The sequence below is a fragment of the Barbatula barbatula genome (assembly GCF_947034865.1).
Source record: "Barbatula barbatula genome assembly, chromosome: 24".
NCBI lineage: Eukaryota > Metazoa > Chordata > Actinopteri > Cypriniformes > Nemacheilidae > Barbatula > Barbatula barbatula.
The window spans coordinates 6204096-6232077 of NC_136787.1; the positions used below are offsets into that span (position 1 = coordinate 6204096).

Consider the following 27982-nt stretch of genomic DNA (forward strand, 5'->3'; position numbering starts at 1 on the left):
AACTGTAAAGTTGGAGCTTTATTAAAATGTAGAGATTCCAACATTTGTATGAGCTTGAACTAGTATTGTGATAATTCCAACATAAGATTTTTTTACATAACCACTATTACGAAATTTTCATAAAAAATACACATAGACAACTGTGTGAGCTATGGCGCCAATTCACCACTGGTGCGTTTTATTTAAAGCAAATACAAAAGAAATGTTGTTGTGTGCACTCTATCCCCACCCTGTGACTTTCACCATCCTTTAAAGACCACAGTTTACATTCAGTGCAGTGAGTTTTACATAAACACCGTGTTTGTGGCATCACTTTGATTAGAAGGAGTTACCCAAATCACATTAAAACTTCATTTGTCCTCCGTTTGTTTGTTTGAAGATGTGAACGCAAGAACTGGTGTATACCCCTGCCGTGCCACGATAACATTAGTTTACGCACGAGAAAAACACACAAACATCACTTCAGCACTTGTGCTTCCATCGCTGCCGTCATTAAGTGTTCCTTTTTTGTTTGTGATTCCAGAGCTTTTGTTTCAATCAGAATATAATAGGTGACGTCCTTTTTGTTGTCAGCCAAGTAACTCCTTGGTTTTAGTTGCAAGCTGTTTGTCGATGTCTGTCACGTAACTATCTGCCATTTGTTGAACCTGAGAGAAGACATAAAGCAGGACGTGATGTATATAAATATTGGACACACACTTGAACATAATGAAGTGAAAAGGAGCAAAAGCTAAAGAACAATACACTATTTTGGGTGACCTATTCTTTTAAATCTGTTTAAAAAAGTGACATATGACTATATTTAGCGTAAAGATAGACCTGGACCAAAAGCTTTAAAACCGGATTCACTTCAAATATATCACCTGTTTTTCTATCAAGCGAATAGTGTCTTCGGAGACGCCCTCTTTGGACTTCTTCACATGATTGACAGCATTGGAGCGTACTCTCCTCAGCGAGTCCTTGGCCTTGTTGCTGAACTGCTTTGCCAGTTTCGCCAGATTCTCCCGGTGTTCTCGAGTCACCCTGAGAGTCAAATATACGGTTTGACTAGCTTATTACATGACTCATTTCAGTTCATAATAACTACTAAAAACAGACTTTTGACTTTAGAGTACATGTCCAGACTACATAATTGAAATGAAAATTCTGTCATCATTTACTCACCCTCAGGTTGTGTCAAACCTGTATACATTTCTTTGTTCTGATGAACACAAGGAAATATATTTGCAAGAATGTCAGTAACCACACTGATCTCATCCCCCTCTTATAGTAGGAAAATAAATACTATGGGAGTCAATAGGGGTTGAGATCTGTTTGGTTACTGACATTCTTCCAAATATCTTCCATCCTGTTAAGCGGAACAAAAAATGAATTTGGGGTGAGAAAATAATGACAGAACTTTCATTTTTGGGTGAACTATCCCTTTAAACGTCTATACTATGAAGCTGACGGATCTGTTTATGACCCGGCCATAAACAGCTCTGAGCTCGAAAAAACGAATCGGAAAGTTTGACAATCAACAAACGGTTGTTCTCTTTTAATTTCCGAAAGGTGTAGAAGTTTCCCCGTCTTATACTTGTCATTTTGCTGCGAGCCGTTCGCAAACAGTCCAAGAGTAGTATCTGTTTACTACAAACAATGTTCATAATTACTGATTCGGAGCCAATCAAGCCTCCTGCTCTTTTTAGAAATGCAAATGCATGCGAGGAGGCCGCGCTGATTACGGGCGAGACGTTCGGCCTCTCTGCTCGAGCTGCCAGACAAGCACCTGCTGCTGGAGCTGTCGTGCAGATTCATAATCAAAGAGGTTTGTGATTCGCAGAATGAAGGCTGCGCGGCAAGACTATTTGGCTTGGCAGGAGAAGAGAGCGGCGGTCAGATTTTCAAAACCACTGTGGAATGAGAGTAAACCGAGTGTAGAATGGATTGCGCAAAACTGCGATACGAAGCTTTAACATATCCGACAACAGTCCAGCTGTGAAAGAACAGGACAAAGAAAAGACGGACAGAATTTTCATGGAAAGCAACTTAAGGGGTAGTTTTGAAGGGGTAGCTCACTCAAAAATAAAAATTCTATCATCATTTATTCACTCTCATGTCATTAGAAAACCTGTATATGACCCTTTTTCTCTGTTTAAGACATGAGAAGATATTTTGAGAAATGTCTCAGTAGTTTTGTGTCTGTAGAACGGAAGTCAACGAGGGCTGATGTTAACAACATTCTTCAAAATATCTTCTTTTGTGTTTTGCAGAAGAAAGTAAGTCAGACAGGTTTGGACTTTTGGATTTATTTCAAATATCTTTTATATTTTCTAATTAGATATTTTTTATTACTAAGTCAAAGAAGTCTACATGTTTCAATCATATTCTGGTCCCTTCTGTAGTTGAAATGTATAGGGATTTTCAATTGTCCAGTAACTTATAAAACAATATTCCTTTCTTCAACAACCTACATGTTTTAATATATCACATGTCTGAAATGTCTGGGAATTATGAATGTACTTTAAAACTTTGGTTTAGGGTTTCTGAACTCCCTAATTTGAAGTTCTAGCATAAGTTATATTGATGCTTGTCTCGGTACACATTCACAACACAGACATTTAACAGACATCAGCACTGCGCAGACAAACAGGAAGGGAAACAGCCAGGCATGGTGTGAGCTGGAAAGACAGGAACCCTGGAGAAAATAAACAGAGCCGTGTAGAAAGTGACGTTAAAAGGAAAGGTGAGAGTGGTCATGAGGACTCAGGCCCTGGGCGGTAAAACACTCACTTGGGAATAGGCACCCTGATGATGGTGCCCTCAACCTCCGGATTGAGTCCCATGCTGCTCTCTTGTATAGCGCGGGTGACGGCTGCCGTGGCCTGAGGACACACACACACACACACACACACACATAAAATAATGATAGCCAGCTGGGCTTGCGGTACCTGCCGCAACCCCTCGAACACCCTTTGCATCTCCACAACCCTCATATCTCACCAGACCACCCCCTCCCGGATCAGTGGAGTACCCCGTCACCAAACCCTTTGATCCAGAAGGAGCTGGCCAGTATCTCCCAATGATGGAGCTCCAGAGAGAAAGGCGGCGAGGTGGGTGAAGTGCGTGGTGTAGGAAGCGCCGCGGGCCACTGTCAGCACCGGGTCCCTGGGGATGGAGCAGAGAGGTTGCAGTGTGGGGCGTTGACCCACCATGACCCTGCGTCGGGGGTTTCTGCCTGTTCACCTCATAACCGATTACAACTCCTGTGGCCATATTAGCCTTAGAATACACTCTGAACTTGTGTGCGGGCACTGTAGTGTGTATACATCATGGAGGTTTAGGTTTCAGCGATAAAGATGTTGTTGGGAATGGAACACTAGTGCACCAATTATACTGCCTATTATTTATATTCTTTTGTAGTGTGCTTTATTTGTACTTTAAACAGGGTGCTACATTAAATTGCATGTATAATACAGCATGTGACATCATGTCGTAAACATTTAGCGTTTTTAAATTGCGTGAATATGTGCAAACTGATCAGAAAAATATGTTCGCTGTCGATATGACTTACGGTTTCTTCGTCATACTGGAAATGGAACATCAATGTGCATTGCTTTGTGGGATTTTAGATCTTTTCCAAGCGGATGTAGGAAAATAATCTGCAATATTTGTTTGTCGCATTTACGTTCATACATGCAGTAGTATGACTGGGGGTCTATGGTTGGAGACATAAATGCAGAAATCTGACAATAAATAAAAGTTAAATAGTGTTTGAAAGCCTAAATGGAAAATCTTTGCATTGTGAAGTGGAACTCCGTCCCGCCTTGAAATTCACTCTCTGGCCATTTCAACTCATTTTATGGCATGAAGAATTTGTTGTCACAGGAAAAAAGCTCAAAGATGAGTTTTAAGTTATAAATTGTCAACTGCAGTGGGACTTTAACACCACTTTTAAAAAATAAAGGTCCTTCACAGCGATGCAATAGAACCATTTTTGGTTCCACAAAGAACCATTTAGTCAAAGGTTCTTTAAATCTTAAAAAGGTAAGAGATGGTTCTTTAAAGAACCTTTGACTAAATGGTTTTTGTGGAAGCAAAAAAAAATTTCTGTGGCATTGCTGTGAAGAACCGTTTTAGCGCCTTTATTTTTAAGAGTGTAGATGGTTTGCTAAGATGTTTAAGACAAGCATAAAAACACTCAACATAGTAATATTTTTATCTCCAAATGTATGTGATACTAAAAAAAAGGTAAACAAAAACAATGGTGTGAACTGAACCACTGGTGTGACCATTTTCTGATAATTTGACAAAACTTTGGGAAGAAAAAGAACACCCAAGAATACAAATTCTGCCCCTTTTTTATTTTCATGTCATTCCTGTACGTGTCTCTTTCTGTGAAAGATATTTTGGAAGTCAATTGGGGCCAATATACATTCCTAAAGACATCTTTTGTCTTCTGCAGAAGAAAGTCATACAGGTTAGAAATGACATGAGGATGAATAAACAATGAAAGATTTTTCATAAAATATCCTTTTAAAATGTCTTGAGATGCAAGCATCATTTATGCTGTGAACCAACGGTGCATTCATTTGCCCTTGTGGCACAAACACAATGCTCTAGCATCTGAACTACAAGAACACTGGAAAATGTATATTTATAAACTCCTTTAAACATTCTTAAATGCATCTCCGGGAGGTCCGTGCTCCATTTCCTCAAGCAGCTCAAGTCAGTAACTCACGCACCCATTGCTTTACATTTACATTTATGCATTTGGCAGATGCTTTTATCCAAAGCGACTTACATTGTACTATAAATTATGTTTCTGACTATGTGCGATTTCTTGGTCTCGAACCCATGACCTTGGCGTTGCTAGCATCGTGTGCTAACCACTGAGCCTTACTGGTGGTTCAGTTTTACGGTCAAACTCTGCTCTGCCCTAATATGTTTATCAAAAAACGCGCTTGTGATTAGAACGCTAAGGTTCAAAGTCGGCTTAAAAAAACACTTTTATAATGACGGCGGATCCCACACAGGCACACGGGGAGGGAGAGCTAATGACTGCTGTCTGCGCCCAACACACAACAGCCACTGGGGTTTCTCAAGCAACCTGGACCTTCTCTGGCCCTTTAATAAATGACTGAAAAACAACGGCCTCTTCCCTAAAAGCGTGTAATGGATTAGAATAATCACCAAGCTGTTTGCTTTCCAGCCGGGCCGGTCACCTCTGTGTTGTGTTTTGCGGGCCTGTTAGGTAATGGCCGGTTTTTCCTGACACCCCGAACAGACGTGTTTGGCATTCTGGTCATCAGAGTATGAAAACCGACCCTTTAATACAGTAAAAGGTCTTGTTTTGATATGAAGTTAATAAAGAGGTGATGAATTGAGAGGAAAACCCATTTGTAATTGGGTAATTGTTATATCAATAATCTAAAGTCAATACCTCACCTCAACCGCTATTAACCAGTATTAGGGTTAAATTAAAGAAACAGTTTGCACAAAAATGCGAAGATATGACACTATGTTTCAACTTTTCCACAGTAAAAAAGCATTTGGGTTTGAAATGGCGTGAGGGTGAATAAATGATGACTTGATGACGCTGGATGTAGGTGCTCAAAGGATGGATGAAGAAAATAGATATCCTCGAGGAAACCAGAGCCTTCGGGTTTAAGTAGATATAGGCCAGGAGGACAGTGCATTAATCTCATTAGGTTTATCTGACCATATATCGGAGTGTGAGCGTGGTGAAGGGAGAGGTACGAGAGGAAAAACAGAAAGACATAAAGTAAGAGAGAGAGATATCACACATTAACCCAGGTCTGAGTTCCAGGGGGCACTCCGCGGTCATTTCCTGGCCTCTGACAGCTAACCACAGACTCTTGGCCTACATTTCAATCGTTCTCCAAGAACAAAGGGCTTCCCCCTACAATCAATCAATTTCTCTGAAATTCTCAGGCTGGAAAGAGTCCATCACACTCGGGTTTCAGCAGCAGAAAGTGTTTTTGCTGTGTGTGCGCTTGACTTTGCGTGCAACGGTATCAATAGAGATGGTTCGGTGTCGGTACCTCTGGGAAGCCGGTCACGTTGACCACAAGGAGCTGTGGAGACTTCATGGATATCTGACCCAGCTGGTTGAGGGGAAACTTGCCATCCTTCGTGGTGACTGTAATGTGGTCCAGTGCACCTGAACACATAGGAACACAATCCTTTGTTAATACCACAGAGGTTACGGCAAAATTAATTTTTGGGTCTGAAACACTATAGTTCAAGAAATGAATAAAAAATGTATATTAAAGACTTAACAACTTATGAAAAACGTTGTTTTTAATTAAACCGCATTGTTGTTGCGGTATAATATCTCTGAGTATAACCTTCAAACAGAAAGAACTCATTACATTGATCACTACATGTCAGTGAGACGGTTCTTTGGGTTTAAGTGGGCGGATCTTGGCTAGTTTCAGCAACACCAGACTTTTAGCTGCAGGTCTGGGTACATGAGACTACATTAACACAACCACTTCTGTCAATATATCATCCGTCGTCATTTATCAACTTTGTTTTTCTGGGTAAAATGTTACTCTAGCCGCATCTGGTACTACACGCAGTGTGTCTAACAGACCACACAAGAGTAAGCAGCACCGAATGAGCAAGAAGCCAGTCACATGGCATACATTTTCTTTGCAAATTATGTGATGTGGACGCCAAAAGAGTTTATTCATATTTAGAGAGTTCATTTGCAGAAACAGATAACTCTATTTTAAATAAAATTCACTAATAAAGTTTCTTTTTATTTTGCATTCCAAGTAATATCAATCAAAATCAAGCGTATAGCGTTAGTTCTGGCCGGTCACTTGAGTCAAGCTTGCATCAGCTGATCCTCCTCTACCTATAGAAGCAAATGACCAACGTCCATCAACCAATGGATGTGTAGGGAGTTTTGCCCAGAACAGAACCACACCACCAATCTAAACTGTATGCTGATTGTCAATCAATTTTGAATGTAGTGAACCTGGCAGAACTGCAATTGGGTTGTTTTGATTAAGCGATACAACTAACACAAACAAGACATGACAACATAATAAAAAACGTTATTTTGCCATTAAACTATTTATATTGAGCTTTAGTTTTCATGTTAATTTTAGTTTAAAAAAATGAATTTTGTTGCGTGCTTATGTCTTTTTTTATTATTTATTTGTAAATTTTGTATATTTCTGTATAAGATTATTTTCTATTTCAGTTTCTATTTATGTATTTTCAGTTCATAATTTTTGTGTCTCTACTTTTGCTTATTTCAATTTATTGCTGAGGCAATATTTAGTCTTTTGTTTAGTTTATCAAGTTTGAAAAAACTTTCTATTTTACGTAACAGAAATGTTTTAAGAGTTTTAGTAAACCATAATAACTAGAGATGCACCGAAGGAAAATTGCTCCACCAATACTCGATTATTCAGATTAATATCTGCCGATACCGATTCTGAAGATTAAAGTAATATTTCTTGGATTTTTTTATGTTATTAATTCATATAATGACTTATAATGTTGAACATCAAACTGGTGATGTTTCTTTACATTTTGTATATACAAGGCACAAATTCATTGCATTTTCCCCATACTCCTAATTGACAAGATATATCGGTCCTCATCATCGGCTGTTTTTAAAATATCAACCGATACCGTTTAATGGCCGATATATCGGTACATCTCTAATAATAACCTTGTGCCAAAGTTTGAAACGTTGCATATGGACGCAGACCAACAATATAATCAATACCACAACAAAAGTTGACCAACAACAACAACAACAACAAGATTGTAGAACAGAATAAAACAAAGGAATCGGTTAGTGGGAAAATTCAGCCAAACACATATCATAATTTATTCACCCTCATGTCATTCAAACCTGACTCTTTCTTCTGTTGAACACAAAGGAGATACTTTGAGAAATGTCTCAGTGGTTTCTTGTCCACACAATGAAAAACAAAATACAGAAGTCCTCTCTGACTCATTTGCATGCAATCTGTATTTTCCCAACCCATCTCTAAACATGATATGTTGCAAAGGAAGAAGCAGCTGCCTTTACCTGCTCTCCTTAAAGAATAAAAGCAGCTCACCTCCTCTGTCCCTACACAAAGAGATTCATAAGGTATCGCCAGCATGTCTCTTTCCTTCATCTGCCTCATTTAGCAATGTTCCTGTCTCCTTGGCATCCTCTGTTCTGTCCTTCCTTACATTACAGCACACATATGAAAGAGTGAAGAGCAGCTAAAACGCACCGAATGCCACTATCTGTTTTTCTGCACTTTGATCTTTCGAGATACGAGAACCTTCATGTGCCTTTTGTTTAGAAAAACACTCAACAGTATAAAATTCTTCACATATGGTGGCACCAACATGTATTTGGACACTTGAATACGGTTACTATAGATAACAAAATATCAAAGCAAGCAAGGAAAACAGACACTTTCAAGCAAAACGTTTGACAAAAAGATAATATTGCATATTCAGAGGCAGAATCGACTCTCCAAAATAGAAGATGGTGGTTTTGCATCCATTTGAAATCACAATTCACGTGTATTAACCAAGTTACGCATTCAAAGAATCTGACTTGGTGCTTTGTTCCAATAAACATGCCAAACCAAGTTTTCAAGATGTAAAATTTCAACACAACATACAATTTCTAACTGAACCATTATGTCATAAGGAAAAGTTTAGTGTTCGGCAGGAATATGAAAAGCTTTGGCCCTGGAATCCATTTCAGCTGGTTTCCGTGCACGCCCGTGTGTTACCTGGAAGCGGTCACATCTGCTAACGCTTCAATGAAACATATTGCTGTTTCCTCCACTAACAAAACCTTCAACAGGGAAGCTATTAGCCAAATGGGCTCTTCCTGGTCATGGTACTACCTGTTGCCCTCTCCAATTCAAGTACCCAAAGGGTTATTCACTATTCAGATGTAAAACCATCCTAAAGCTTAAATCATCTTCATGCAGAAGAACAGTCTGATGACGGCGGTTTGAAATCTGTTGGAAACACATTTGAGGAATTATCCAAGAAAAGCCAAAGCCTCATCCTAAAATGAGATGTTTTCAAAAATACAAACGGGCCCGTGAAGAGATGTTCTCTGATGGCAGATTCATCTGCAACAGGAGAAAGTATGTTTGCCGAGATCCAAGTAAAAATATGTTATCCCGCAGCTGATAGACGGACAGGTTTAATCCCTGTGCGGTGTGCCCAGACACCGGGTCACCACATTAATCCCTTTCTGCATAACCTCTTTCCCTTGGCCAAGGTGAATATCCCGTCCTTTATAATAACCGTTTAATGAAACCCAGATGATTTAATCAATTGCGTCATTTCATTTCCGCCATCTTACTGACCTGGGTTGTTTTATGGACCGAGTCGTGTCCAAACAAGACCCTCTGTTTATAATACCTGGGAAAAGCCATCCATTTGCTTTTCTAATCATATAAACAACACAGTTTGTTTTTCTGGCGAAAGATCCCATGGATTTAGATTGGGACCATCTATGGAAAAAGAATGGTTTTGGATTCAGATGGTGTATTGCATCTATCGGTATAGGGTGTAATAAAGCCGTCCTGACCTCTGACTATTATCAGACGTTCTCGAGGTCCTTGTGTAGACCCAAACGGTCTACCGACGTTGTCTTCAGAGACTGAGTTGCAGTAAGCAGAGTTAACCTGGATGTACTTGAGGAAGCAGGATCACAAACAGGGTGACCCCACCTTGTGGAACAATGGTCATGTGCAGAACATGTGCAAAGGTGGATCCCTGTCCGTTAATCCTCATGGGAGGATGAGAAAATGCTTCACAATACTCCTGAAGACTCACATAGTATCAGTGACATTCACAATATAGCTCCGCTTAAACAACTACAAATAACCTGGTACGTGTTAAATCTTGTTTGACGTTTCGTAACATGTCAAGTTTGAATAAACAAAAAAGCAAACACACATGGCACATGAAAACTGTGATAAAAATCCAGGTTATCACATAAAGAAATGCATTTCTGAACTTTTGTACAAATATTACTGTTGTATTGCATAGAAGTGAATATTAACTTGTTCACTTTGCAGTATTCGAGGTCTAAGAAAATACAGAGCATCTTTTCTGTTATTTGACCTATTTCTCCAGTTTTTATTTTCTGCAAAGAAATGCAAATAAAAACAATATTTGAAATTTGGGAGAAATATCGTTAGTAGTTCACAGAATGGAACAAAAATGATCATTTGACCTAAACACATACCTAAATATAGTCAATTCAGAAAAACTGAAAATATTTTGAATTGGTCTTTTAATTGTATCCGTGTCTGTGTATTCAACAGTTCATTGGCTAATATAATATTAAACCCATAAAGATGTTTTGATAGTATCTGATTTAAACATTAGCACCAGAAATGACATTGAGGTTGGAAAGTTGTTAAATGTATTGGAAAATATTCTTGAAAACTTGGAAAATCTTTAATTATACTTTTACTGTATTTTATTCTTGCACTAAACAATTTGGACACGATTGGTAACAACTCCTGTCAAAATCAGGGTTTCTTTGTTGTAAAAATATCAAATCTAGGTATTTTTGTTTTTAAAAATGATATTAAATTATTAAATATTAAATGCTATTAATTGAATTAATGAAAGAATATGATTTTTATTAACATAATATTATTAAATATAATGAAAAGGCTGAACAATAATAAGATGAGAAAAGCAACAAGGTAAGATTTAAAACAATACAAGGGTGGGTAAAGGATGACAAATTTGAATTTCTGTTTAAAGGGAACTACTCCTTTAAAGGGATTGTTCACCCAAAACTCATCATTTATGTCCTCATTTACCCTAAAGTTGTTGAACACCCGTATAAATGTCATTGTTCTGCTGAACACACAAAAATGTGTCCAAGACATCTGTAAGATATCTATAGTTTTGTAATCAAACAGTTCTGGGGCAAAAAGTCTACTATTGTGGTCAATGGTGCCCCAGAACTGTGTTGTTTCCCACATTCTTTAAAATATCTTCTTTTGTGTTAAACAGATCAAAGAAATTTTAACAGGTTTGAAACAACTTGAGGCTGAGTAAATGATGATAGAATTTTCATTTTCGGCTTTTTCTTTAAGTCACAGAGCTGCTGGTATATCTGTCAAAAGTTCCTGACCTGGTGAGGTGCGGATGCTGAGATTACGGCTGAACTCGTCTTTCAGGGTCGCCAAGACGGTGGCCATGTCTTCCTTCACCTCATCCAGACTGATAATGTCCTCCACCAACGCCGCATTGATGTTCACTTTGGCTGTCTGTGCTTTTGCCTTCGCTAACATCAAAAAAGTAACAAGAAAGAAGAAACATTAATGTCTTCATCGCATCAAAAGGAAAGGGATGCAGATGGAAATGAAAGACTGTGACCAGCATGCTGGCTGATTGTTTTAGCAATTACAAATGAAAGCAGGATTTGGAGGTAAGACGGGAATTTCTTTCCCTTTATATGGGCTCAGAGCTCACTTGAGCGATCCTAAACAAGCACTGCTATAGAAAACAGATACAATATCTACTCCCACCCCTATGATAAAAGTTCTTTGTTGTGGCTCTGTGAGAGATAAGTAGCTGTTGCGCTTGCCTTTACTCTTCTTTGTGGCATAATGGCGAACATAATTCAGCCGAACCACGGCACAGCTCACAGGGGGCGGTGAGGGGACTCCTGAGGTACCCACCAGCGGGGTTCTCGTGGCGGTGGGCAGAAGTCTGCACAACACGGGACGAAGAATTCTTAGATAACTTAATGCCATGTTTGTGTAGCTTTCTGAAAAATAGAGAAAAAACAATTTAACAAGTTTAGAAAAAACAATGAATGAGTGGAAGAATCAAAGAAAATAACCACAGACAAAGTACGGAAAAGTGAACCTGCTGTTGCTCAATGTTACCACTAGGGGGTGACTAAAATCTAAAATAAAGCAATGAGATTAAATGGATAAAAAAAAATTGAAAAAGAGACTTCATAGTTTTCATATTTTTCTCCTTTAGTGTTATAAAAGTATGATATCTCTTGACAATGTAAAACTGTGCTCAGATATGCCAAGACACTAAAGTCTGAAATTCATTGTCAAAGATTAAGATATGAACTGATTTCTTATCAAATTGCATTTAATTAAAGTTATAAAAGAGCAAACTCTCGAATACAACATGGAAGAGCACCAATTATACCAATACAGTCCAAATGACTGCACAATTATATATATTCTTATATATATAGTCTGGAGTGTGTCATTGCCTACTAACACCTGAAATGGGATGTCCATTTAGTACATCCATTCATCTTAATATGAACAAAAACAAAATTACGTCTGATTGCTTAGAGAAGTATCACAACACCATATCTAAGAAAAGGGTTTTTTATTGTGTCCAATTGGCTGCAAACATGTAACCTGTCTTGCATTTCTTTATATTGTTTTTTTAGTTGTGTTCTATCTTTCAAAACTTTGAGTTGGCAAACAGACTTGTAACATCAAATTAATTTTATAAATAATATTAATGTTTTAGAAATAAATCTGTTATTTGAAATTGGCTCTTTTACAGACGCAGTGTGTGAAAGCGCGGCTTAAAGTCCCCGTGAACTGAAAGTTGCGATCGTTTTACTTTCCGAGTGAAATGGAATTTTGAATGAGAAACAGTGGGCGTGGCTTTTGTCTTTCTCTGCGATTTGATTGGATGTATAAAAACGGCTGTTGCATTTTGAAATGGAACTCGCAGCAGACTTACAGTTGAAGGGGAGGAGTTAACGGATGCTGCTCCGCCCAAGCCATCTAACATCATCTAAGATAGATAGTCATTCCAGTACGAAAGTGCATTTTCAGATTATTAAAAGAGAATGAACCACATTGATAAACTATTTACAATAAACGCTGCAATATTTCATGAAAAATAGGCATTGTCATTTTCTATTTCACAGGGACTTTTGTCATTTCTTTTGTACATAATATCATCCTTCATCGTAAAGAACATTATGTAAATATAACATTGATACTGTTAATATTGACTGAGTAAAGCAATGTCAAAAATTTAAATAATCAAATTAAACTGATAATTATTATCTAAGAATTAAGATTTTGCCCAGAAAAATGGGCAGGAAAAAGGACATCTATAGCTCAAGAGCAATAGTTAAAGGTGATGCTTGCATTGAATAAATAAGCATGAAGTTGTCGGCAGGTGCTATCAGACACCCTACAGTAGCTCACAGGCTTTTCGCTCCCCTGTCATTGCTTCTTTGTTACGTCTAGGTGTGAGGTATCCCTCTAGTCAAAATACAGACTTGTTTTTTGTTCCCCAGACGACAGCCTATGAAACAAGTTTGGCCTTTATGTTTTTACAGTTGCTGTTCTCTGCCTTGATAGAGATAACCATACGGCACGGGTCTGCTAGCAGCCTCTGCAGATTTTCCCCAAACACGCACAAGCTGCGATTTTTATCTCTCGATGATGCGTGCTGCAGGTTCAACGGAGGCTGCAGCCGCTACGGTTAAAAGCAGATAAAACATTAAGCTTGACTCTTCTTGATGTTCTTGGGAGACGTCAGTTGTCTGACGCAGGCATTTTTGTCCACGGGTGTGGATGGAGGGGAGGTGAAGGCAGGTTTTTGTGGAGAAGTCAAGCAGAAAAACTGTTGCACAGGTGGTCTGCGGTTTGATTTATACGGTTAGGAATGAGAGTGGTTGGCATACCCTCAATGAGTCAGCTCATCTCTTGAATGATATGTTTACAGTGAAATTCAAAAGTCCTTACTGTAAAAACTGACAAGAGTGTTGCACATCTGCACTGTTTGCAGTATAATGTAAACCAACCTGTGGTTTGACTTTATGATGCATAGGGCACTGCAACGTTTGAAAAAAACACAAACGTTTTCTTTTTGCCATTTACCTAATAAATACATTTCTCTAATATAATGTCAGTCTTTTCCTGTGTATAACTCCAATAACTCCACAGTTATACATGACACTTATATTCTGAGACTGTCAGGTGAGAGAGAGAGAGAGAGAGAGAGAGAGAGAGAGAGAGAGAGAGAGAGAGACTGAAAGAGAGAGAGAGAGAGAGAGAGAGAGAGAGAGAGAGAGAGAGAGAGAGAGAGAAAGAGAGACAGAAAGAGAGAGAGAGACTGAAAGAGAGAGAGACAGAGAGAGACTGAAAGAGAGAGAGAGACTGAAAGAGAGAGAGAGACTGAAAGAGAGAGAGAGACTGAAAGAGAGAGAGACAGAGAGAGACTGAAGGAGAGAGAGAGAGAGAGAGAGAGAGAGAGAGAGAGAGAGAGAGAGAGAGAGAGTGAAAGACTGAAAGAGAGAGAGAGACTGAAAGAGAGAGAGACAGAGAGAGACTGAAGGAGAGAGAGAGAGAGCGAGAGAGAGAGAGAGAGACAGGGAGCGAGAGAGACAGACAGAGACAGGGAGCGAGAGAGACAGAGAGAGAGAGACAGGGAGCGAGAGAGAGACAGAGAGAGACAGGGAGCGAGAGAGACTGAAGGAGAGAGAGAGAGAGAGAGAGAGACAGGGAGCGAGAGAGAGAGAGAGACAGGGAGCGAGAGAGACAGAGAGAGACAGGGAGCGAGAGAGACAGAGAGAGACAGGGAGCGAGAGAGACAGAGAGAGACAGGGAGTGAGAGAGACAGAGAGAGACAGGGAGCGAGAGAGACAGAGAGAGACAGGGAGCGAGAGAGACAGAGACAGGGAGCGAGAGAGACAGAGAGCGAGAGAGACAGGGAGCGAGCGAGAGAGAGAGACAGGGAGCGAGAGAGACAGAGAGAGACAGGGAGCGAGAGAGACAGAGAGAGACAGGGAGCGAGAGAGACAGAGAGAGACAGGGAGTGAGAGAGACAGAGAGAGACAGGGAGCGAGAGAGACAGAGAGAGACAGGGAGCGAGAGAGACAGAGACAGGGAGCGAGAGAGACAGAGAGCGAGAGAGACAGGGAGCGAGCGAGAGAGAGAGACAGGGAGCGAGAGAGAGAGAGAGACAGGGAGTGAGAGAGACATAGAGAGACAGGGAGCGAGAGAGACAGAGAGAGACAGGGAGCGAGAGAGACAGAGAGAGAGACAGGGAGCGAGAGAGACAGAGAGAGAGACAGGGAGCGAGAGAGACAGAGAGAGACAGGGAGCGAGAGAGAGACAGGGAGTGAGAGAGAGAGAGACAGGGAGCGAGAGAGACAGAGACAGGGAGCGAGAGAGACAGAGACAGACAGGGAGCGAGAGAGAGAGACAGGGAGCGAGAGAGACAGAGAGAGACAGGGAGCGAGAGAGACAGAGAGCGAGAGAGACAGGGAGCGAGCGAGAGAGAGAGACAGGGAGCGAGAGAGAGAGAGAGAGAGACAGGGAGCGAGAGAGAGAGAGAGAGAGACAGGGAGCGAGAGAGACAGAGAGCGAGAGAGACAGGGAGCGAGCGAGAGAGAGAGACAGGGAGCGAGAGAGAGAGAGAGACAGGGAGTGAGAGAGACATAGAGAGACAGGGAGCGAGAGAGACAGAGAGAGACAGGGAGCGAGAGAGACAGAGAGAGAGACAGGGAGCGAGAGAGACAGAGAGAGAGACAGGGAGCGAGAGAGACAGAGAGAGACAGGGAGCGAGAGAGAGACAGGGAGTGAGAGAGAGAGAGACAGGGAGCGAGAGAGACAGAGACAGGGAGCGAGAGAGACAGAGACAGACAGGGAGCGAGAGAGAGAGACAGGGAGCGAGAGAGACAGAGAGAGACAGGGAGCGAGAGAGACAGAGAGCGAGAGAGACAGGGAGCGAGAGAGACAGGGAGCGAGAGAGACAGAGACAGAGAGAGAGACAGGGAGCGAGAGAGACAGAGACAGACAGGGAGCGAGAGAGAGAGACAGGGAGTGAGAGAGACAGAGAGAGACAGGGAGCGAGAGAGACAGAGAGAGACAGAGAGCGAGAGAGATAGGAGCGAGAGAGACAGGGAGCGAGAGAGACAGAGATAGAGAGACAGACAGGGAATTTGCACAGTACTTCTGTCCAATGCTTCTGCTAAGCTAAACATGACATAGGCTAAGCTTGAAACCCGCCAACACAATAACCACGCACTGACAATACAGTAAACACAAATTCATGAATAAAACCCTCTAATACAACAGAGTACACATGTACAACCACAAACTTACTTTAGTCATGTAGAGAATGAGTTGTTGCATGTGTTGCAGTGCAGTTCCATTGACAAACCCGCAGCCCAAGGGCACATGTCATCACAATGTTGCGTGTTGCGTCATCAGAACAGACTGTGAACGTCACTCGACGGCGACTTTGTTGATATTATGAATGCTAAGCTAGCTACATGTGAGTTTCGTCTGTGAGGTTCATTCGTGTGGCAAATATAAGAGATGAAGTTTAAATTCTGAGACATTGCCGATTATCTCGTTTTGTGTGTCGCGTGTTGGGTTTCGAGAACAAAGGAAAGGATTACGAAAGAAGGGTGAGTGTTCTGAGACTGAAATGACTGTGTTAGCATCGCTTGCTAACAGCAAATGGTATGACAATTATGATCTCGGCTCATATTTTCTGTTATTTAGTACAGTCAGTAGACTAGAAAGTTGAAGTCAAATATTTTCAAAATCATATACACGTTATCTTTGTGTGCTAATGTTAACATTTCATTGTAATGATTTAATTTCCTTATTTCTGTACTGTTTAATCAAAGTTCACTACTGTAAAAAAATATTTTCGCCAAACCTGCTTTGCAACCACGCAGAACTGTGAAAAGCAATATAGGAATAAAACCGAATTAAATATTCATGTTTTTCCATCACTAGCATTTGTTATGAATTCACCAATATGGTTTGTTTATTTCTCTCAGGAGCCTCATGCAGTCGGCTGCAGAGACTGTAGAAAACGCCTCCATCCTCTCTGATGGATCGGCACAGGACGGTCATCGACTCTGGATTGGCAACATTGACCCCAAAATCACAGAGTGAGTGTTTTCCTCTAGAAATCCTGGGCTGGGCTCTAACTGCACTGCCTTCCAGGCAGACCTGTGGACCTGCCCGAATGATGGATTAGCTGTATGTGTCTTCGTGCTGGAGAATGAGCAGATGACGACAAGGCGTGTTAAAGAGAGCCACTCGGCCATGGAGACCTGTTTTGCTGAAGGGCTGCCATCATTCCTCATTCACCTGGCGTGTTTACTCTGTGAACCTGTAGCGGCTGCTCAAGGTGGAGAGGGGGGCGGGTGGGTGACAGAGAAGGGTAGCTAGAGAGAAACAGCACACGTTGCGAGAGCACCCCTGGAAAATGTACGGCTTGCCTGGGCTGGCGTCTAGACAGGCGTTTCCTTCCCACTCGCTCCTCTGTTTTTCTTTAAATAACCTGCTTGAATGAAAACAGCCGCGATGCCCATAGGCTGTTGATTGGGAAGATTAATTAGTTCAAATGCTGGGAGTATTTGTAGTAGCGAGTTCCACTTCAGGGTACTGCAGATCTTGCGCACACAGTCCTGCTCCGTGAGGTCAAAGTCACCCAAAGGCAGTTTTTTTCTTAGGGTTTTTTTAGTAAGTGTATAATTGAGATTAGTAAATAAGTTTGGGGGGCTCCAGGGTTTGCACTGTTGATGTGTGGTGATCATCAAGGATTTATAAAGTTTTAGAACGGATAAAGTAGAGGGTTTGAGTATTGTAAACTTGATTACAATTAGTCACATGGTCTACATAACTGACACTTGAGATCTCAGGAGCTTCTCCATGTTTTTACATGCTCATCGTTCGCTGAATTGAATCCTTAGTTAAGTCTGTGTGCATGCTAAAAGTAGAATCCGCATTTTCTAATACACATTATTTTGCCGCTCTTTGTTTCATTAGAGATGCATTATTATGTGTCAGTTTATTAATTTTGTGTTTTTATATTTGATCAATTCCTAATTAAAGCATGTTAAAAAATGTTAAAGCATTTTTTGAACAATAATTCATGATTTTTGCAAAGATAATTCGCTTGATTACAAAAAGCCATATGCAATGTGAATGTTTTTATTACTTTATAATACATAAATACATTTTTTTATTATAAAGCAGTGTAGATAAATATGATATCACTTTCCGTTTAAAAATACGCCATTTTAAACGAGGCTGAGAATGCAAGTGGCTAGCAGTCATGATAATAAAAAATATATAAATGTAACAAAATCGAATGGTTTTGAAATGAGGCTTTTTAGGCAGAATATTGTTTTTTTAAAGAAAAAGTGTGAGCAGTCTGCTATGAATGACCAGGATTTTGAATCCGGTCACTGGAGAGGAAGAGCCGCAGTTCTTAAAGACGCAATTTGAATTTCTTACCCAAACAAAGATATTGTTCCTCTTAAGAAGGGGCGCAGTACAGCAAGCAAGTTGTACGGACTTCTTTCTCATACTTATGTTTTAAGATGAGAGGGGACAGGAAGCGAAGTGGATTATAGAAAAGTGGGGTCGGGAAACTACCACGAGCTGGGATTCAAACTCAGCTCGCCCGGAGCACAACCCTACTCTTTCTCATACTTTTATTGTGCTTTTGTATTCCTTGAAGGAATATTAAGCGGTGAGGATGTAAATTGCAACCTATACGGCTCACTGCACCCCTCCCGTTTGAAGCTCTACAGAACTAATAACCCATTTACGAAACACGCTCTGTAGAGTAGTTTAGGGCTGCTGTAGTAACAAATAATGAAGTAAATAATGACAAGATCTTAGAGGATTGGTGTTTCACTATTACATTTTTGCAGAAAGTCAGACTTACTAACATTATTTCTTGCATTAAACACTCTCTCTTTGTAGTAATCATTTATCCAACTTAATGACTGTAGTCTCAGCATCACCATAATCACATTTATCACATGCTGCTAGCCCGATCCAAAAACAAATCTTGACACATTTGTGCAGTCATCTAAATTACGTGTACTTTGAGAGCTGGTGGAAATGTGGGCCACTGACTTGTGCTGGTCAGTGCTTGGGCACCATGACAAGTCACGTTTCTGAAATTGCACAAACCTTTCCACCTGACTAGTGATTCATTCCTGCCCTGTCACTTCAAAATAACCAATTGCTGCTACAGTCAGCTGTGCTTTGTCAAAAAATGACAAAAACGTTTTGACTTGATTTACGCTGAAAGGGTTTACATTGTGATGGTGATGATGATTTTTGTTTTATTGAAGTGGCCCTATACCTGAAATGGTTTGAGGACATGCACGTCCTGCTGTTTGCCAGGTGTTAAAGAGAGACCTGATGTCTGATAAGAATATCTGTTGATATTTAAAGTAAGACAAAAGCTCCTCCTGGCATGATGCACGATTCCTTTGACACAAACACGCAACTCTTTTCAGGGCTGGTTTCCCACAGTAAACGTGGCCAGACTGGACTGTTCGCACAAAGTAAGGGCTGCTGTCGTAATAACATGACATATTGACCTGTCCGTGGTCCGCTGGGGCCCATTTAGGGCCGGTGATGGATCTACCATGTGCCGCAGGTTGTTTGTGATTTCTGCTGTTGGAGCTCTGCTTCGTATTGTCTGTAATGCGGTGGGCAGTGACAACAGAGAGCTGCATCCTACTGGACGGCCAAGGTGGAAAAAGAGCCACATGCTCTGAAATAGACACGTGTCTGTTGGAATTTCTCGGTGACCTCCAAATCCCTGCTCAAAGTCTGCGATTGAACTTTATCCAGCAGCAGTATAGAAATAATAGATTTAGGTAGGCGGGAGGTAGACCAGATAAATAGATACAGCTAAAAATGCATGTAGATAATATTTGTATATCGCTGCTGTCCTTCGGAAACCTTGTATTTTTGAAAACTTTATTTGCCATTAGTCATTAGTTATTAGACGGCTCATTTGAATGCTTGATTCTCGCGACATTCCAAGGGTTGTTATTTTCAAATAACATCCGCTCAAAACTAATAACACCTTGTAACCCGGATGCTGCAAATCATTTTGAGAGGCGCAGCTTAATATTACACAAAATTAATTATGAATATTACTTTTAATAACATATATGATATTATATTTACAAGTGATTAAACCAATCTGCCTGTTCGTGACGTTTGAACGTCGTTTCTTACTTTAAAACCGAAACTAAATGTCTTTTCCTCGTGGAAGGTCTGCATTTGGTAAAAATGAGCTAATAAAACATTTCAAATTCACATTTTATGTGTAATTTTTTCTCTCATGTGGCAAGTAGCCATGTAATAAGCGGGATAATGTACAAGCAGCTGGCTGTTATATAAAATATGTAAAAGTATTTCATAATTTAAAAAGTACAGTGGTTAGAAGGACAGCGACAATATTCATTTGATACTTTATTAGTCCACAGACTAAATAGAACTAAATAGACCCCAGTAGGTTTTCTCTTTGGATCTTAGGACCCCTGGTTACAACCCCTGGCTTTTTTTAAACACTCCAGAAATCAAACCTGAAAAGTTGAATTCAGTAAAACTGTGTTCTTTTTATGGTAGTGCACATTAATCGTTTCATTTTAGTTTCTTCATAGGTTTTGATATGGAGAATAATCTTGGCCAAATCAGCTGTCATGACATGTTTGGGTCACGACTACGCTTTTGCAGTATATTCCTAGCCAAAGACTTTGCTCGCTCCCTGGAAGGACCCTTTTTTCCTCCCCACGGCCCATTTTATGGCCCTCTGGGACATTGCATTGTGGTCTGAAAAAATCTACAGGTTGTCCATTCGAATCAGGCCACTATCGATTCCTTAATCTGCAGCAAGCCAGGAAGATGCCGAGGCTCGAGTCTGAGAGGGTGGAGCCTGGGAAAGTGCGAAATTCTGCTAGGAGCAAAGCTCTTGGGAGAGGAGGGGAAAACATTAGCCAGGACCCCAGTTCTGTTCGTGCTCCTACCTTTCCAAGTTTTAAAAATAACCAACAGCTCAAACAATATAGAAACTCAGTTCATCTCCCAGCATGCTCTGCATATAAAACAATAATACAAAAAACGCACCGCAAGTGTGATGTTGTTTGTTTAACTTGTGATGTCATCATCAGGTATTGACACTTTTTTAGTTTTCAGTCCATTTCCCAGATAAAGGAAATGCAAGCTTGGATACCTTCCTGACAAGGAGGTATACAATACCTATAGGAAGTTTACCATAGCATTCCCATGGTAAAGAACGCCTTTGAACGTGTGCTTTGAAACCTAGACATTTTTGCCATTTGAGCCAATACTCTAGAGACAGGTAATGATATGACGTGATTGGATAATGGCGCCACAAGAACAGTCCAATGCCCTTCATAAGCGACTATCCTTCTTTAGGTCGTTTTCAGCAAGAGTGCTGAACAACAGAAAGATTAATGCAACTTTGTTCAGAGAGCTTTTGCAGTCATGCTGAGTCGAGTCACATGAAATGACTTGGATGATGTACTGGTGAACATGCAGAAGCAGGGATATTTGGCGTATCGAGAGAACGCTCTCACTTACGTGTACAGACTGTATGCTAGACTGCCTTCGAATACGGTGGACACGGATGTTTGAAGAATCCTGTTTTTACAGCTCTTTGGACTCTTTGGTTGTCTGGACAGATTCCAAGTGAGCGGGAGGTGCTCCTGTTCTCTGGAAAAGCAAATCGTCGCTGTCCTTCCAAAACCTTGGATGTCCAAATTTGTCCAAAACACTGTACTTGTTAAATGATTGAATACTTTATCAAAATCGATAAGCACCTTTTAACACTTTATTTTTGTTAGATATTTGCAAAACCCAGTGACAAACATAAATGGTGACTAGTAATAATGAATTTATGGCAAAAAATCTGGAGATACGAGGTCAAACGGTGGCCTGCTAGCTGAATTTCTCCATTATTGTGCAGAGAGTGTCTACATTTTATGATGCAATCAATTCCAGTTGGATAAAATAATTATGTTTTACATTCTGAAATACATCACATTATGACAATTCAGTTGAAAGAAGAGTGAATTTTTGAATATGCTGAAGGTGGTCCACAGTGCATTCCCGGTCTCCTATTGGCTAGCAGGGCATTCGGTAGTAATTGTTTGTCTTAAATTAAACTCTTGTGGGACTTCATGCTTCCGCTGTTTAATATCCTGATTGTCCCCCTGCTGTATCCTTTGTATTGTGTTAATAAAAGATTTACAACAGCTAAAAAGGTGTAAAGAGGCCTGTCATTCTGATCAAGCCCTGTTTGCAAAGAATTATGATAACATGTCACGCATTAATCCCTTGTGACTTTAATAACGGTTGTTAATCATTCTTGCTCCGCTTGCTAAGGGAAGAATTGCTATTGCTTAGGATTAGAGATTTGAACAAGCCACTCTCCTTTGTGAGTGATAACATGCTTCATAGAAATTAGATTTGCAATGTTCACCTGTCGGGAACACACTAAAAGAAGTTAAAGAAATTCCATAACAATACATTAAGGACACCTGAGCCAAACATTTTCAGCTATTATAACATGTCTATCTATCTTCCTGCAGGTACCACTTAGTAAAGCTCATAGAGAAGTTTGGTAAAGTGAAGCAGTTTGACTTTCTGTTCCACAAGTCGGGTCCTCTGGAAGGTCAGCCAAGAGGATACTGCTTCGTCAATTTCCAGACAAAAGAGGTTCGGTGCTTTCTTCTCATCAACATCAACTAAGAATTCACACTCCAAAACAGACAAATCAATGAGTATTTTAAGTTTACCCAAATGATGATATGCAGGTCCATAAAACAGCTGATTGAGAGGCAGTACCAATGAGAAAATGTATGCTTTTACAGATGTCAATCATATGCAATATGAGCACTTGGAAAGCTAGTGGGCATCGTTGGCTATTATTGTCATCTATCATTGTGCCTTACTACCAGTAAAATACTAAAGCACTAAGTAAAAACATATTCAAACAGGTAAATAGTGTGTTTAAAATGCTACAGATTAATTCAAGTGAAGAAAAGTCTATTATGTTTTTGATATTGCAATGATACTTATCACATTAGTGTTTGTTTGCATGTGCTGTTGGTGTCGTTTGGGTTTATCCTGAAATACTGGGAACGGTTCAGTGAATATGCTTTTAGTGTCCAATTCTCTGGGAGAAAGTATAGTGAGAAATGCATATAGACTTATGTAACATTGTAAGTTCCTAAAGTCTAATTTTGATGTTGGCAATGAGTGTTGTTTATTGTCCATCACAGGAGGCTGAACGGGCCATTCAGTGTCTGAATGGGAAGCTGGCGCTTTCTAAGAAGCTAGTGGTACGCTGGGCTCATGCACAGGTAAAGGTGGGTATCGCATAATATCTGCCTGTTTTATGTCCTTAATGCTTTGGTTGAAGCTTCATGGGATATTTGAGTTTGGGTGCAACCTCGCAGTCAGGGACTTTCACATAGACAGTTATGTTGGATAATGGGAGCGATTTAGCTTTGATGTGTCCAGTGTATCAACAGCGTGACTGGAGGTTTTTTAAGGTCGCCAAGCAAAGGTGCAACTTGCCACATGTATGTGTGATCGAACAAATTTTGCACTGATAGGCATTATGTAAACATGACACTTTTGTATCGGTGCCAGACATTTACAATAAGGTTGTATTAGTTAACCTTAGCAAACAGATTAGCTAACATGAACGGACAGTATAGTTTAGCATTTATTATTAGTTGTTAATGTTAGTAAATGCCAATACACCTGTTCCTGTTAGTTCACGATGAATTAACTAATGTTAACCGAACCAACTTTTGGCTTTAAATGCTGAAATGAATATGAACTAAGATGCGTAAATGCAGAAGAAATATTGTTAAATCATGTTAGCAAATGCAGTAAACTAAATCAGTATTATTAATGAATAATCACAGATTTTTTTGAGTTGAATCCATTGAATAGATTTACATGAAGTCATTATAATAGTTGACAGATAGTTGAAAAATAGATTTAACATTGTTATAATGTTTACATTTATTTAATGTTGTATACATTTATAATATTGTTAAATAAATCAAATATTTAGGAAAGGAATCAATGATCACAATACACCATTAAATACGTACCAGTGATAATGGCTCAGTATCGCAGTTGGTGCGACTGGACCGTTCACGCAGCCCTGGTGTTTAATAATAGGCAGCTGCCGCTGAGAGTGAGGAAATCCTGTTTGGTTGAGAATCACGCCCCTCCTGTGCACCCTCCGCCCCTCCCCATATGAAGGGAAAGGGACATCAGGCAGGGGTCAAGGTCAACAGTGCAGACTTGTTGACAACAAGTAGCAGCACACAGGTTTGGTTCCAGGTCCCCTTGACCACCCTCCACCCAACATTGTGCACAATTGTGTGTGAGGTTGGTGAGAATGTGATCGTCTCCTTGACAACAGCCTGCAGATACACTTTGGGTATCAGTGTATTCTTCAGTGATATGTTAATGTCAGTCATTTGCTTTGTATTTAAAAAATGGTTTGCACTTTGTGCATTACCGTATAGTTGTCTGGGTGGAGTGTAGCAATGTAAAGGAAAATAAACACAAGGAAAATGTTGAACTCAGTGTAGCCTAATGTAATGTAGAAGATGAGTGACGGGTTGTTGGAATGGTTTTCTGTATTCGAAGGAAGAAAACAACAGATACGGTTTCACAAGCGAGTCTAAAGTTGACAAAATCTAAATCCAATTTTCTTCTCTCGGAAATGTTTTTTTTGTAATTGTGTTTGAGTCATTGGTGCCTGTGATTTTAAAGAAATGTGTTTTTCATACTTTACATCAAAATGTAATAACTTTCTTTCCCTGGAAGAAAATAATGCTTATGTTCCCATAATATTAACCAACAATGTCATAGCCAAGGGTTTACATTATTTAGTATTCCTTTTAAAATGGCTGTTAAACTGATGAAAAGTTTGAAATTTAAATATGTTATATTAATATAAATGTAATAAGTAATGCCTCATGCGTTTGTATTTAAACGTAATTAAATGTAATTCAGGCTTATAGATGGAACGTAAACACAAAATAAATAATTCACAAAATCTGATCTAGCGCCTTTTTTGGGGAAAAAATAAATGAATGAATCTGCAGTACAGCTGTTTCATTTTTTTCATATTCCCCTCTTTGTCATTACAATTTAATTCCTATTCTTTCTGTGGGACGTTCCAATTATTGAATTGAAAGGGGGCGTGTCCTTAAATTATAATGTTTCCTAACCCATGTTTATCGCCCAAATCCTTATAAATAGATACACTCTTTGACTTATTTCCGGTTCCGAGTAACAATATAAGTTCCAGATTTCGTTTATTTATTGTTCATTTACCTTTTCAACTATTTTAAGTACTAAGTATGTGCATTCATTTCAAAGCATTTTATAATCATTCTTTGTTTTTATTTCCCACAGAATCTCACAAAACACTTGGCTGTCACTGTGCTGAAGGTCGTAAGGATTGTTTGGTTGGCACTTTTGAGTAGAATGAATGTGCATGCCATTGCTGTGCAATCCAGCTTTTCCCACAATGCTCTAGGGCGAGCATGTGAGCAGAAGCGGTGGAAGAAACGTTGTTTCACTTATGCATTGCGATCGTTCCTTAATCGGTTCTCCAATGACCCACAAAACCTCAATCAGAATTTTACTTAGATCTTTTCATTAGTAAGTTTATTTTGTAGCCTGCGCACTACAAAAGGTGATTTTTATTGTTGGTGTGTGAACTAGCAAAGTCTTCCTTGAAGTTAAACACCAAAAGACAAAAAGGCAGAGCTTAAACCAATCCATTTAAGCAGTCAACCGGTGTTCTTGTGATCATGAGCTCTATATTTTATGAGAGAACACAATTTTGCTGTTGTATTATCTGCACAACAGATGTTTTTTTGCAGCACTGTTAAACAGAACAAAGATTTCAGATTTTCAGCTTTGTGAGAGGAAAATGACAGCTCATTATCCGTAAACAATTCATTTTTTTTGCATGTGACCTCTCAAAAAACCTGTGTTGTGTTGACGAAGCCTATCATATTGCTACTTGCTAGACTTTCCGTTCTAGGAAGGGGGACGTTCTCATTCTAAAAGCATTTGATCAGACAAAAAAATGTGTAGTGCAAAAAAAAGCCACAAAATTCTTGATAAATGTGTATCTCACTTGTATTTCTTTTTGTCTATTTTGGTCTGCTTGTTTGCTCTCTTTCAGAGGTTTGAACCCTTTAAAGGAGACAAGAATCTGCCTGCCAGTTTAGAGCCTTCATCGAGTGAAGCAGAGGATCTGCCAACCACACTGAGGTTTGGGACATTACAGCTCTGAGCTACAACACATCAACTTGATTTTCTTTCATTGTTTCAGTTTTTCCCCCTTCCCTCTCTTCTTTTCGGTCTACTAATACAAGGCTCATTTTCACAGTTGCCATTTGTTTTCCCACAAGGAATGCTAATGTCAATTTTTGCTTTTTGTTATCAAATGTATTGTTAAAAAAGAATATTACTTTGATTTATTTAATCATGCAAAATTACATTTGTCTCGAGGTTATGTGAAAGCACAATCAGTTTATAATTTAAAGAGTTGCAAAAAAAAAACACTGGCCCCCATTGACTTCCCTTGTTTTGACACCAAACCACAGTGACATTTCTCAAAATATCTTCTTTTGCGTTCCACATAATAAAGTCATGCATGTTAGAGATGCACAGTGCAACACATTAACAAACAGACGCATTATTTTTCTATTAGTGTTTATTTAGTGACAGTAACATGCCATTATTTATAAACCTTATAAAATAGTTAATGATTCTCATGAACAAAAGTAGGTGGTTAATACTTTATTCTTTTCTCTCTGTTGTCTTTGCACTATTCGAAGTGTTAACGCAAAGATACGCGCCATTGAAGCCAAGCTGCAGATGATGGAAGATAACCCAGAAGATCATTCAGGACCCTCAGCATATCTCTACAACAAACCCCCTGAAAAGAGAGACAAGAGGTCTCAACCGTACTACAAACAGCACCGCAAATTCAGGAGATGATCTCTCCAAAAGAGACCGGTTGTCCTCGCACTGAATGGACGAACACTGGTGTGCACATTGTGGACAGAGTTGTATGGAGATGAGCTGTTCCAATCTCTCGCCCAGTGTTAGACTGTAATGTATTATGAAAAAGTGTAACACCGTTTGTAGTGTTGTGCTGTTTCCAGGCCAGTGGAATGGTACTGTTACCGTGACCGACATTTGACTCGTGTAAGTAGGATCTAGCAACAAACATTCTGATGACATTTTATCTTTTATAAATATTGATGTTAGTCATTTCAGTTCTTCATGGGGTGATAACTTCAAACCTTTGGATCTTTTTGGATTTTCCAACACGTTTCACACACTTCTCTTGATATTCTCCAGAACGCAGCTCCTGTTGTTTGTGTTGATTGTTTTTGTATTCAACTGCCCCATGTGGTTTCATGCTGTGCTGCTTGTGGAAATGTTGTTGTGTGTAGTGTGCGAGTAAAACAAACTTCTAATTAAATTTCATCATTCTACGCGAAGACGTTTACCTTTGTTACCCTGAGTTATAAAAATATATAAGGGAAGCACACGATTCCGCTCAATACAATACATTTAGCTGTACTGTTCTTTGGCTATTAATATCTTACCTTAATTTGCCTTTTTATTTCTAAATGAAAAGGGCTTGTCGGGTCTGCACAAGGCGACACAAAAGTTTGAAAGAAGTGTAAATATTCAGGTATTTTGATAGATTTTGTTCATGCCATGCTATGAAATAAATCATATAAGGTGTTCAAACTGCATCTTGTCTTGAATTTAAAACAGTCTGCAGTTTTATGTGCATGGATTGAACGGAGTATAAACGCACAGATGAGCTTTAATAGTGGATCCACCCTGAGTTTATCATTTTCATATAAATTGTATTTTCATACTGTGAATTTTAGTACGTTTTGGGCTGCATTTTTATATTCCAGTATGCGTTGAAGCTTTAACTAACGTAACATATAAGACTCTCTATATTTCTATTTTAAATTCGGATATTTGAGTTTTCCCTGCTCAACGAACCCGCCTGTCTTGTAACATGTCCTTAAAATGCTTTCATTCATTTTTACGCGTTATTATTCCTATTAATATGAGCA

General features: G+C 39.6%; 2 protein-coding genes across 8 annotated transcripts; one reads left to right on the forward strand and one right to left on the reverse strand.

The window, feature by feature from the left end:
* On the reverse strand, window positions 1-16285 carry mrrf (mitochondrial ribosome recycling factor). 3 transcript variants are annotated; one of them, XM_079448704.1, is made up of 8 exons: window positions 16128-16285; window positions 11606-11788; window positions 11150-11302; window positions 6045-6163; window positions 2983-3147; window positions 2773-2864; window positions 864-1023; window positions 2-647 (listed from the first exon to the last, which is right to left on the reverse strand). In XM_079448704.1, the coding sequence occupies exons 2-8, from the start codon at window positions 11772-11774 to the stop codon at window positions 570-572; spliced, it is 936 nt and encodes a 311-aa protein (XP_079304830.1). In that variant the 5' UTR covers window positions 11775-11788; window positions 16128-16285; the 3' UTR covers window positions 2-569. The 3 variants fall into 3 exon arrangements, 2 of the variants coding, with proteins under 2 accessions (XP_079304831.1, XP_079304830.1); XR_013786210.1 differs by having other exon boundaries at window positions 147-647; window positions 864-2677; window positions 16128-16239; XM_079448705.1 differs by lacking the exon at window positions 2983-3147 and having other exon boundaries at window positions 1-647; window positions 16128-16252.
* rbm18 (RNA binding motif protein 18) lies at window positions 16170-27947 on the forward strand. 5 transcript variants are annotated; one of them, XR_013786211.1, is made up of 7 exons: window positions 16250-16435; window positions 16817-16930; window positions 22415-22541; window positions 23108-23188; window positions 25275-25523; window positions 26056-26144; window positions 26714-27645. XR_013786211.1 is itself a non-coding variant. In XM_079448706.1 (7 exons), the coding sequence occupies exons 2-7, from the start codon at window positions 16824-16826 to the stop codon at window positions 26874-26876; spliced, it is 606 nt and encodes a 201-aa protein (XP_079304832.1). In that variant the 5' UTR covers window positions 16250-16435; window positions 16817-16823; the 3' UTR covers window positions 26877-27644. The 5 variants fall into 5 exon arrangements, 3 of the variants coding, with proteins under 3 accessions (XP_079304834.1, XP_079304832.1, XP_079304833.1); XM_079448706.1 differs by having other exon boundaries at window positions 25275-25313; window positions 26714-27644; XM_079448708.1 differs by lacking the exon at window positions 25275-25523 and having other exon boundaries at window positions 16170-16435; window positions 26714-27947.
* The last annotated feature ends 35 nt before the right edge of the window (window positions 27948-27982 follow it).

Excerpts from the sequence above, each read along its gene's own strand:
- mrrf (XM_079448704.1), bottom strand. The coding sequence starts at position 11,774 with ATGGCATTAAGTTATCTAAGAATTCTTCGTCCCGTGTTGTGCAGACTT. Across the intron at positions 6,164-11,149 it reads CAGCATCCGCACCTCACCAG|GTGCACTGGACCACATTACA; the intron begins GTCAGGAACTTT and ends CTATGTGTTCAG. Across the intron at positions 1,024-2,772 it reads ATCAGGGTGCCTATTCCCAA|GGTGACTCGAGAACACCGGG; the intron begins GTGAGTGTTTTA and ends TTTGACTCTCAG.
- rbm18 (XM_079448706.1), top strand. The coding sequence starts at position 16,824 with ATGCAGTCGGCTGCAGAGACTGTAGAAAACGCCTCCATCCTCTCTGAT. Across the intron at positions 16,931-22,414 it reads ATTGACCCCAAAATCACAGA|GTACCACTTAGTAAAGCTCA; the intron begins GTGAGTGTTTTC and ends ATCTTCCTGCAG. Across the intron at positions 26,145-26,713 it reads GATCTGCCAACCACACTGAG|TGTTAACGCAAAGATACGCG; the intron begins GTTTGGGACATT and ends CACTATTCGAAG.